Consider the following 12,704-nt stretch of genomic DNA (forward strand, 5'->3'; position numbering starts at 1 on the left):
GGATCAAACACTTGATCTACAACATCCATTGATGAAGATAAATACAGGAAATAGAAAATTAAAACTCAATCCCTAAACCCCAAGCAATTCAACTGTTCTAGTATTTTTAGAAAACCCTAAAATTCAACAGCAAATCCCTAATAAAATTAAGGATTTTGATACTGAGGGGAAGAGAAGGATTGAAGAGAAAGAGGAGCAGACAAACCTTGAAAGCGGGAAAACGAAGCTTATTAGGGAAATGACAAATGGGTACTTAAAATAGAACGGGTAGACGATCCTTATATATGAATATGTGTATACGTATTATCGTATTTCCATACAAAGATTCATAAAGACATGAAATTTCAGCATTACCCCTATGCTGGGACATCATCGTGCTGGATTGAGACTGACTCGCATATATATTACCACATATGCATTTCATTTTGTATTTTCCTCAACATGATGTAATTTTATTTAAATTTTAAAAAAAAACTTTTTACATTTGGAAATGGATAGACCCGGATTCAGAAGATCCATAAAACAAGGGGTAATTGAAATCGGCGGATTTGCCTGTTAAACCTCTATTTCCGTCGCTCTTAAAAATGTCCCAATTCTCATTAGCTGGAAACACACTATAAACCCTAGCTAAACCCTAAAATCCTTAAAAACTCTTACCCTCCATAAATTTCTGCAATTAACTCTTCAAATCGTTCAATATTGCTATTTAAATTTGCGTCATCTAGCTTTCGAACCCTAAAATTGCTAGCAATTTGGTGCAATTATTAAGCAAAGAGCGAAAGCATTGTCGGAAGTAGAAGACGAAAAAAGTGAGGAGAGAGAGAAAAAAATGGAGGTTGATAGGGAAGATGGGCGTACGCCAACTATGTTGAGACCTTTGGCTTGTTCTAGAACTGTCCTTAATCGTGCTCATGGTTCTGCTAGTTGGTCCCAAGGTAATTTCTTTTAAATCTTTCTGGGTAATTTTTTCCTCAAATTTGAGTATTGTTTTATGTTTTGATTCACGTTTTGTTGATATTTTGGGTTAATGATGAGGGGGTTTTGATACTCCCTCGGTCCGGAATTAATTGTCACGTTGATAGTGTAATTTGAACTAGCAGTGTGACGCTGATTGAGAGGGTGTTTGATGATTATTTCTGTCTATGTTGCAATGTAGTTTGTCTTGAATGGATTTTGATAGCGGGCCATTTTTGTTGGGTTTGCTATTTTCTCAAAGAAGATAATTTCTTCATGCATTGTTTGATATCAATTAAAAATTGTTTTTTCTTCTTGTCTTCAATGGTGAGTGCTTCTTACATTCTGTAATGCTTGAACTTGCTGCATAAATGCTTTATTTAAAAGGAAGATCGTAGAATGTGGGCCGAGTCCACTTGTTTTTCTTTGTGATTTAATGTTGTATGTGAAGGATCAATATTCAAGCTCAAATGACCATTAGAATTTGGAAGTGCTAGACGTGTGTTTCACCTTGTAAAGCGACAAAATTGTTGAATCTAGATATTGTTATTGTTTCGGGGTCTGGATAATGCCTTGTTCTAATGTAATTGCATAAGGGTTGAGATTTTTTGAAGATGGGTTCACTTTTTATGTTGGATATGATGTTGTTCAGATGTGTAATTTCGTATATTTTTGTTTTATAGGGATACCAAAGTGTTAGCTGCAGTTTATGGACCAAAGGCTGGGACTAAGAAGAATGAAAATCCAGAGAAGGCTTCAATTGAAGTTATTTGGAAGCCCAAAATAGGACAAATTGGTAAGGTTAGCTTAATATTGTTTAACATCCATGCTCTCGCTTATATGTTAACCCTCGTGAATCTGATTAGCTACTACTGGTGTAGAGTATGCATTCATGAAATTCATGTATTTATATGTCAATGTTCATTTTATTTGTTGTCTCTACTTGTTAATAATTGCTTCCATTTGCCAAATACTGCTGATGAATTTTTAGATAAGTTAAAATTCGAATATGTTGCAACGCCTTTCCTGAATTGTGGTTATTAGGGAAATGATCTGCTTATATATGAATGATTTTTAGTCAATTTTATGTGTATGAGGATTTTTTTTTTGCCGAATGTTATAATCTTATCCAATTCTCATTGGTTGTTCCTTGATGGTTTTTGGTGACATCCCTGGACATGCATATTTAATTGATTTGAATTTTGTTCTCCCCTAGACCTAGTATCAGGATTCAATCATCTAATAACATTTTATCAACTAGGTAAATTGGAGAGGGAATATGAGATGATTCTGAAGAGAACATTACAAAGTATCTGTATATTGACTGTCAACCCAAATACAACCACCTCAATAATTGTTCAGGTAAGGCTTTATTTTTTACTTGCTCTTCTGCATTGGCTCTTTGGATGCCATGAATAAATATTTACACAAAATCCTTTGGACTCAAACTGATTATGTTCTTGTTCCACCTAAAATCGGTTACTGTTGCAATTTATGAGTATCTGCTTTGTGTAATATATACTCGGTAGTTATTTGATGCACTGTTTCTGACTTTTCTTGCGACCTTGTTCTCTTTTCCTAATTGTTATATACAAATATGTAAAGATTTTGTTTTGGTAGGAATTTATTTTGAAAATAATTTTGATAATATATTAGACACCTACTTACTTCTGATGTTATGTTCCATTCATAGTCTTGAGTACTTCTATTAAAAAGAACAAAAATGGTCTTTTCTCCATAGTGACATTCTTATTCACTTCTATTGTTATCACACAATACGTAAGAAGATTGTCTTGCACGGCTTCTGTTGTGGACCTTGTGGTTACATTGATGAATTGTTCTACAGGTTCCATCTGATTCTTTAGATCTTGAGGGAGTTGGAATTTAAATAACATAAAAATAATTTTTATTTATTTCATTATTATTTTTTTTTAATGTTAAACTTGGGGGGGGGGGGGAGGGGGCTTTTTAAGTTGCTTGAGAAAATACTCTGTTCTATTTTCTTCTACCTATTTAAAATTTACTGGCCTTCAAATTTGTCAAACTATCAGTGAAGATCCTTTACATTATGCATCTGCAGAAGGCATATGATGTTATACACTTGATCTCTGAATATCAGGTAAGTAATGTTGAAATTCAAGGTAACTGATGCCAGTTTCTCTGCAGAACCCAGAAATTTGTAAATTTTTTTTTTTAAAAGGAAAAACCTTTTAAACTATGGTGAATTTTGCATACTTTTACTTTGCAACATGTTGCGGAGGGGCATTAGGGGTGGATTTAATCAAGGATGAAATGTGGGGTGTTTAATATACTTTCTGACATAAAAGTTTTTTGGCCAAGTGAAATGTCTTCTTTATTATAATCTCCGAGGATCTTGCAAGAATATGATACCAACAAAACCAACAGTTACATAATTATGATGTACATCTCCCCTTCAAGTTCCTAGCATAAAAGCATTTTATAAGGTTTTGGTACTGATGTTTGTGTGTGTGTGTGTGTGCGGGTGCGAGGGGTGGGAAAGCAGTAAGTGGCTTTAGTGCCTTTTATGCTCTTCACCTTTTTGGCTATGAAAAGGGGTTGAAAACCATTATAGGTCCCACTGTTAGATTAATCACATCTACCTTGGTTTTTTTAGGTTTCCAAACCCCTAGATTGTTTTCTCTAAACCTTAGTGTTTTGGACTATAATAAACCTTAGTGTCCACTATTTCTTTTTTGTGAATATAATTTTTTTTTTCAAGGAAAATACATATAGCAACATTATCCATTCCTGTGAATTTATTTAATACTATTAGTCTTTAGACTTTTGAAGGGAAGTTGTATCCTTCAGTGCAAGCTGTATATGCCAAAACATCTCAGTAAACTCTTATAGGGGAGATCTTGCTTTTTAACCTTTTAAAACCTAGTGTACAGTGTACTTGAGGATTTTCTCTGAAGGGAATTATGGGGAGTTTTGGAATAGTTCTAATAACTTTCCAAACAGAGATACTTTTGTATATGTTCCATCCCATAAAGATATTTCTATCAAACTCTACACAAATAGTAAGTGCAATTGGTGTGTAAGGTTTAGCTTATAGAATGCTAGGATAAGAAGAATGGCGAAAGATGTTGGGTGAATACGCTATATGCATTTTTTTTTTCAACCAAATAGACAATAAAATTGGACATATCATTATTCAAAGGAGGGCATTCGTTATGGTGCTGATGGATAAACATTAGGAGATTTTGAATAATTTATGGAGATAATGAGCGTTGCTCTTACTTTCTCAAGCCTATATCATTAATAAATTTGTCGTGTAATTCTTAATTTGAGATAGGGCATTCTCAAAGATGAAATCTGTTTGCAGGTAAACGCCTTTAACGAGTGACGGAGACCAACTAATGTTGTTAATTACATTTATTATCTAATGTTTTGATTGCTCCTTCTCATGTTTGTTAATTCGATGTGAGTTTATTTATTAACTGAAACCACAGCCAAACTACCCCCAATCACCACTAACTCACTACAGTTTTAGAAAGAAGAAAATTGGAGCGTTCAGAAATTATCTTATTGTATGTGATGGTGCTTGCAAATATTCTTTACTTATTTTCAAACTGAACTGCTCTTCTATAACAAGCCACCAAATTGCACCTAGCATATCAATCCAACCCTTTTCATGTCCCCACTCCCCACCCATATTGGAAAAAGGCTGTTGTAATGTTTTTTGTGTGTGTTTTATTTGCAGGTTGTCAATGATGATGGTGCTGTATCCTTAAATTAATCTACATACATAATGTCTTGTTGTACACTTCGATGTTCTTACTATTTTCTTATCAACTTTGTCTTCTAGTTTTACCTGTGATTTTTTTTTCCCCTGTGTTTATTTTATTTCCAATTTCCAAACTGCTTGGCTTCTAGCTGATGTGGTGCTGATAATGAGCAAAAATTTGACCACTGACCTTGTGTCCTTGTTTACATACTTGGTTTAATCCCTAGTTTGCTTTGCTTTTTTTTTTTTTTTTTTTTTTTTTTTTTTGACAGGAAGCAAAAGCCTTTTATTAAGCGTTACTAGTCCATGTGTAAGAAATATGCCTTGAATCAGTGACCGAGTTGTTACACGGTCGTGTAGTCCATTTTACACGATCGTGTAGTCCGTGTTACTATGTACTCTTCAATATACACAGCCATGTGGTTCATGGTACATGGTTGTGTAGTTCCGCTACTACAAAACTTGTCACACGGTCTGTGGTTTAGGGTACACGACCGTGTAGCTGGGCGCACTACTTTGCTCTGCGATATACACGGCCGTGTGGTTCAAGACTTCAAGGAACACGACCATGTGGTTTTGGTCCGTGTGGTTATTGTTTGGGCTTTTGGCCCAAATCAGTTTCTGTTTTAGGAGAGTATTATAAATACCACTTAGGGTTAATTCTAGTCACCATGATGTTCATTATCAATCTGAATTTCCTCAAGATCAATAAAGCTTCTCTCTCGCCTGCCCGTGGACGAAGCCAAACACACTGTTGGTGAACCACGTAAATCTGTGTGCTATTTATTGATTTTGCATTCGTTAATTTGTTCTTTCTCACATCCTTTACAACACCATAAATCTAAATCCAATCACAAGATCTTTTATCATTAAAATTTCCTTGACTGAAACTGCACTAGCTTCTTCCTTGTGCAATTAATGCTGCTTGTGCTGCACTTGTTGATGCTGGAATCCCTCTGAAGCATCTTGCTGGTATTTTTTAACTCCTTCCTCAATTAGGTGAATGACACGAATGTTTCAAATTTTAAGTCTTGTCTAGATTTAAACACCTTAGTGTAACAATAAGATTTTTCATGCATTGAGGTACTTTTGAGAGCCTTAGACGTGTGATTATGTACAGATATCTTTGTTTGTAATTTTTAATTTTTATTATAACAGTACAGTTATTCTGTGCTGCAGTTGCAATATGCTGTTGTTTGGCTGAAACAGGATGTATTATATTGGATCCTACAAAACTAGAAGAGCAGGTAACTGATGCTCTTTTTTTTTTCCTTAAAATTCTGTATGGTATCTTACTAACTGGTGATTGGCCAATGTTTCTTAAAATTTTGAGAAGAATAACCATCCTCTCATTAAGAAATAGTATTCTAGAAGTTAAAGGCTTAAAATCTTTAAAAGGTTCTCAATATGTGAAAAGTTGGACTATAGCTACTCCTGTTTTCAGTCCACCAGGGCCTACCCTCTACCCTAACTTAGAGAAGCAAATTCTTATTTGTTTTTATTATTATAATTTTTGTTTCTGGTGTTGAGGGGAAATGTGAGGGGTTATGTGTTGCAAATTGTGAATGGAACATCTACTTCATCTGAGTATATTTGTGTGCTGGCAGAAAATGAAGGCATTTGTGTATTTGGTGTTCCCAAATTCCGTGTTATCAGTTGTACAAGATTCAGGCCCTACAAATGATGAACCAATGGAGCACGGAATTATCACATCCGTTACCCATGGAGCAATGTCAGGTACTTGTCATTGTTAATTGTACATTGCCCTCTCTCTGTCACAGCCAATTATATGAACGCACGCATGTACATGTAATATAAACCGCTTAATATTGTAGTAAGCATCATGAAGTAGGTAGTTCTTCCCAATTTAAATATGAGGTGTTGAGCCTTTAATATATGAGCTGCAATGACACTTAAAAGGGACTTGATAGGGCCATCTTAGTTGTCCTATTCTCTATGCAGTTACATTGCTACTATAAGCAATGTATAGCTTTGAAGATATTGTTGGATGCTCTCGGGTGAACTGGCGTGTAATTGCCTGCTTCCCAACCCCTGTCGTTGGGTGGCTCTTATGATAGATGTTAACTTTACATTAATGCACTTAATTTCGTAGTAAAGACTATGCCTAATTTTTGGGTTTAATGAAAGGGTGGTTGATGGGTTCATTAATTTTTAATCAACATCTTCACTCAGGCTTTGTCATGTATGAACCAGGATAATTTGTCATTCAGAATTATTTCTGACGCCCAATTGCTCAACAAGAGCAAAATATTTACTCAAGCATTTTGGAGCAATTAACCAGTGGATAAAAGTTAAAATTAATTTTATAACAGTTTAGAACTCACTACCATTTTTCTACTAATGAACGGGCAGACTTAATCCAAAAGTCACTTATATCCTGAGTATTTTTTTATCTTTGAAATGGAACTAAGTCGCATCTAGTGTAACTTCCATTAGGATACTCTTATTTGTGGAGATGGATTGCCAGATTATTGCAACTGGTGTATGCTGTAATAACTTATTTTTTTCAACCAATCCTTACTTGGTCTAGTGGTTATTTGGCTATTTCCTTATTTCCTCCTGATCTTTAGGTCATGGGATTAAGTCCAGCCAGAGGCTCTTTGGGGTAGGACCCTAAACTGCTTAAGGGAACTCTATTCTTTATTCTATTCTTTTGGAGCCTTGCATCAGTGTAATGCTTACTTCTTGTTTATAATGTTTACTTTGCCTTCTCTTTTGAAACATGGTAGAACTGAACTTTAGGCTCTAAATATGCATGGGTGCTGGGTAGTATGGTTCCACAGTAAAATTGTTGGCTATATTCATGGTTTTTGTTGCATACTCCGTATATGATTACCATAAATTTATGTGTATTTCCTCCGTTTCAATTTGATCATCTATTTTGACTTTTTATAGTCAAACTTTTAAAACTTTGACCAAAAGCTCACAGTGAGATAAATATAGTCACGTAAGATATTATTAGATTCGTCTCCAGGTGTAGTTTTATAATATCAGATTTTTATAATTTTTGTTAATATATAATTTAATATATTGATGGTCAAATGTGTATCTTAAAGGCCGTGCAAAGTCAAAATGGGAGTTATGGGACTATCAAATTGAAATGGAGGGAGTAGAGTTTTTATTGGTACCCTCGTTTCTGCATCATCACCAGTTTTAATGAGATTTAATCTATACCTTTCTCTTGCAGTTGATGACTATTTTAACTGTCTCAAGAGCGGACGAGCTGCAACAGCAAAACTCTCTAATTTTCTAAGAAGCCGCTTGCAAAATCGTCTTCCAAGCGACCTGCTTGGGGATACATGATTTATCTGGTGAGGTAAATTGTACGATTACTGTCGTTATGAGATAAATTTTTCACATAGTTACTTCTTCCTGTATCTACTTCCATCTGATATGAACAGCTGTACTTTGTATTATTTATTTCTAGCTGAGTCTGCATTACTTGTGAGTGTGACATTGAAAGCAATTTTACTTCTGGCTTTTTAAGCTCAATATTGTCAGTATATTTAGAGTTCTTCATTAAGCTGTAGCTGCAATATTTAAAGATAATTACTGTCACTGTCTTTTAATGATCAAAAGCTAGACTGTCAAACAAATTTATGGGTTCTCAGATGACAGTAAATTCATTTAATGTAGAAATCTAATTGTGTTGGTGTTTTGAAATATAGTAATGTTCATTTTAATTCCAACAAAGTCGTAATGAAAATGGTAAGATTTTGTCCGGGAAGAGGATATAAGTTTCAACAAGTATGCCTATTACAGTATAAGGATCAAATCTAATGTACTAGTATTCAATCTAATGCACAACCGTTTGTTGGTTGAGTTGCACTTGTATGATACCTCTGTTAGAGTTTGGACTGCTGCTATATTCGAAACTTACATCCTTAGTCGATTTTTACAACTATTATGCACATCTTTGATGACCATCAAATATCTTGTTGAAATTTACTAATCCCTACAGAGACCCTAATGGCCTAACCATTGCCATCCCTAATTGGAACCAAACTAGGCCAAATAAAATATCTAAGCAAATTTAAAAAATGTTTGTCAACATTTGCTGAGATTTTTTATTTGGCCTAGTTTTCATTTTTTGTCTAGGATAAGTATGCTTCAAATTCTAAAAGGTAAAAGAAAATTATAAGAATCTTAGAAACCAAGTTAAAATATACAAACACTTCCTTCGCCTCAAATCATCTGTTTTATCTTTTTTATGCCAAATATCTAAAATTAATGTGTTTCACTCTTTAATTTTGTAATCATCTTCGATACCACACTTGAATTTATTTTTTTCTACCTTTTCACAAATCACAACTCTTAAAACTTGTGTCATAACTTATGGAGCAAGTACATAAGGATAAAAGAGTATAATTTTTCCGTTCTCATCCATAGATGGGACATGCAATATGGATTTGAAATAAATTGAAAGAGAAAGAACAAAGTAATGTCGTCCTAATGCAAACTGATTTTATATGATGGAAGAAAATAAATGCACACATGGGTTGTGTTAAGAATTTAAGACAACTAGTAACTTATGGGTAAAATAAGTACATACAACAATAACATGTAGATGCCTCAAAGAGTGAGGGATAACTCAGTTGATTAGAGTTTTTTTTTCTGATTTCAGGAGAGTTCGGGATCGATTCCAATCACCTACCCTTATGGCTCTCTAAATACCAAAAAAACAAGTAGTAGATGCCTCAGCTTATATATATATATATAGAATGATGCCCTTGTTTTGAATGGACAAGAGTACAGATTGGAACCAAGCATAGCCTGATCTAGTGATAAGGTTTGCATCTTACAACCATGAGGTTGTGGGATCAAACCCCACTAGAGGAACTTTGGGTTGGGGATTCCCTTACCTTTCCCCTCCATTTTCAAAGTGCCTAGCCCGATAACCCGGGCTGGGAGGACCTGTGAGGTTTCGGCCTGGTAGTAACTTATGGATAAAATAAGTACATACAACATTAACATGTAGATGCCTCAAAGAGTGAGGGATAGCTCAGTTGATTAGAGTTTTTTTTTTTTTTTTTTTTTTTTTTTTCTGATTTCAGGAGAGTTTGGAATTGATTCCAATCACCTACCCTTATGGCTCTCTAAATACCAAAAAAACAAGTAGTAGATGCCTCAACATATATATATATATATATATATATATATATATATATATATATATATAGAATGACGCCCTTGTTTTGAATGGACAAGAATACAGATTGGAATCAAGCATAGTTTGGTCTAGTGGTAAGGTTTGCATCTTACAACCATGAGGTTGTGGGATCAAACCCCACTAGAGGAACTTTGAGGTAGGGATTCCCTTACCTTTCCCCTCCATTTTCAAAGTGCTTAGCCCAATAACTCAGGCTGGGAGGACCTGTGAGGTTCTAAAAAAAAAAAGAGTACCAAGTAGAGGTTCAATATTGGCCCAGTATCCACCATTTTGTTACAACTACTAATATACTGTTTTGTTTGGATTTAATTGTCACATATTTGAATTACAAAATTAATGTGATTTTTAATTTAGAATCAAGTGAGTATAATATTATGAATTTTGGGGCTGTTCATGGATTTCAAAAGCTCCATTTATTATGCCTTAATTATTGAAGTTGAGCTGGCTCGTTAATTTTACTAACTAGATCAGTGTCCGTGCGATGTACCGTAGTAATAATCTTTTTTCTATAATTAATTGTGATATAATATAAAAATGAGGCAACTGATATGGAATAAACAAATGCAACGCATATAGAAAAATAAAATAATAAGGCAAAAATTATTAAAACTACAATCGAGAAAAAAAATTATTGTTGATTAGTTGTGTTGAAAATATTTAAAAGTTGTATAAATTATATTACATTAATGATGCATATTATTCCCAATAAAATTATACAATCTAGTGACTCTATGACTAACGACTTATTTATAAATGTCTTTTAATAAACATGAAAATATTAATCAAACAACAAAATAAAATCTACAGTAAAACTATTAGCACAACATACATGTAAATATATAAATTACAAATAATATATCACCTTTAATTTATATCCAATAAAATAATTTCAATGGAAATAAATACTACCCGGATCATAAAAGACAATAATAATTAACAATTAGGCAACACTAACCTATATTATTAATAGTACATTTTCTATTTATGAATTGAATCTCTAAATGATATCGTCGCTCTTTGTTATTATATAAAAATATGTTTGAAGCTATCCAACAATTGTAATTTGATCATTGTTTGTTATTGCCTTAAAAGTTTATTTGTAAATGATAGATATTTATTGAAAAAAGGATACATAAGAAGATGTCACTTGTCACTATATCCGGCGTGTCTTTTACTATGCATCTTATTTATAATGTTGAATGAAATAAATTTATTATTTCAATCACATGTTTCAGCAAAAGATAATTTTTTTTTTTTTGGATTTACTAAGATATTAATTTATTTAATTACGTAATAGCAAAAAAAATTGATTGATATTTCACATTTTCCTAGAATTAAACCTATGATATAGTTGTTGAGCACAATATTTATTATATAGTCATATGTAATACTCCATTAGTCTAAGAAACAAAATATTAGAGGTATTTCAAAAAAATATTAAAGTGATGTTTTAAAGTAATTTCTTTAATATCAATTATATGAATCAATTTTATTATTTCTTTTTGGGCAAAATTCAATAATACTCCGTCTAAAAGATGTCTAGCGGTAATAACAGTATTTTGTAGCTGAATCAGTGGCTCACTGTTTCTATAATTAAAAAACAGTTAGAATAATATCCGTGCTTTGCACGAGATATATTATATGCGAAAGAAACAACACAAAGTGAAATATCGGTTACGTTGTTTCACATTACTCCAAGTTTATAAAATTCATGTTATATATATATATATATATATATATATATATATATATATATATATATATATAATATAATATAATATAATATAATATAATAAAAAAAATGTGTGATCAATATAATTTGAGTATTGGGGATTTGGGGGATTGTGGTGAATTGACTCTACAATTATATAATAGATTTTAGGTAAATGTGTATGGAAGAATTAAGAATATGAAAAAAAAAAAACTGCATTTTATGTAAAGATAATATATAAGATTTGGAATAATATTATTATAGTTGTATACTGTATTATACAAATATTCCAAAAATAAAAGAATTTTTGCTAAAAGGGGAGGAGAGTTTTGGAGGAAAAAAATAATACCAAGAAGTGACACGTGTTATTCTTGGTGTTATTTTAGTATTATGTTATTCATACAAGTCGAGTTTAAGTCAAGTTTATAGCTAATGCTTGAGAGTAATTTTCATCTCCTTAATGAAGAAGTACAAGTACATATCAACTTGATACTTCTCATTACCATAAGTAACGAAGCATATATACAAAAGAAGTTGTCTTTCACCAAACTCTTTCACACGAACCTCCAACTTGATTAGTGTACGTATGGTGACAAATCAATGACCTAACTATATAAGAGATCGTTATGTTTATTATTAGCTCTTTAATTAAATTTTGAGCTGAGTAAACCTTGACCTCTCAGTTTTAATTTTTTTGCAGTGAATTTAATTACTAAGCCAAATGATCAAGGGATTAGCTAACTTTAAAGCACGTCACTATCAACAAGCACACTACAATTTCAGCGTGTTTAGTGTGCGGCTGGGCATATCATATAACTGTTTGTAAAAGAACAAACTAATCCCATAACACTGACCGAGTAACCCCTATAACACTGACGAACTAACCCTGTAACACTAATTAAGTATCTTTATAACAATAACGAAGTAACCCCATGATAGCTGGTCACATATAAGAATTTGTGTTACAATTTAAAAAAAGACAAAAAAAAAAGGTGGAGGTCTTTCTCTTTCTTTTTTTTTTTTTTTTTTTTTTGGAAAAAGATATATGTAGCCCTTAAGGCTGCATATAAGAGCTAAAAGTGAAAAGAATAGACAATAAA

General features: G+C 32.8%; 1 protein-coding gene across 1 annotated transcript; it reads left to right on the forward strand.

Moving 5' to 3' along the window:
- The first annotated feature begins 512 nt into the window (after positions 1–512).
- LOC110711414 (exosome complex exonuclease RRP46 homolog) lies at positions 513–8,367 on the forward strand. Its single transcript, XM_021889793.1, has 8 exons — positions 513–935; positions 1,637–1,750; positions 2,216–2,316; positions 4,679–4,699; positions 5,602–5,674; positions 5,882–5,949; positions 6,310–6,439; positions 7,911–8,367. The coding sequence occupies exons 1-8, from the start codon at positions 830–832 to the stop codon at positions 8,024–8,026; spliced, it is 729 nt and encodes a 242-aa protein (XP_021745485.1). The 5' UTR covers positions 513–829; the 3' UTR covers positions 8,027–8,367.
- Positions 8,368–12,704: the final 4,337 nt, after the last annotated feature.

This window comes from Chenopodium quinoa, unplaced genomic scaffold, assembly GCF_001683475.1.
Source record: "Chenopodium quinoa cultivar QQ74 unplaced genomic scaffold, ASM168347v1, whole genome shotgun sequence".
Classification (NCBI taxonomy): Eukaryota; Viridiplantae; Streptophyta; class Magnoliopsida; order Caryophyllales; family Amaranthaceae; genus Chenopodium; species Chenopodium quinoa.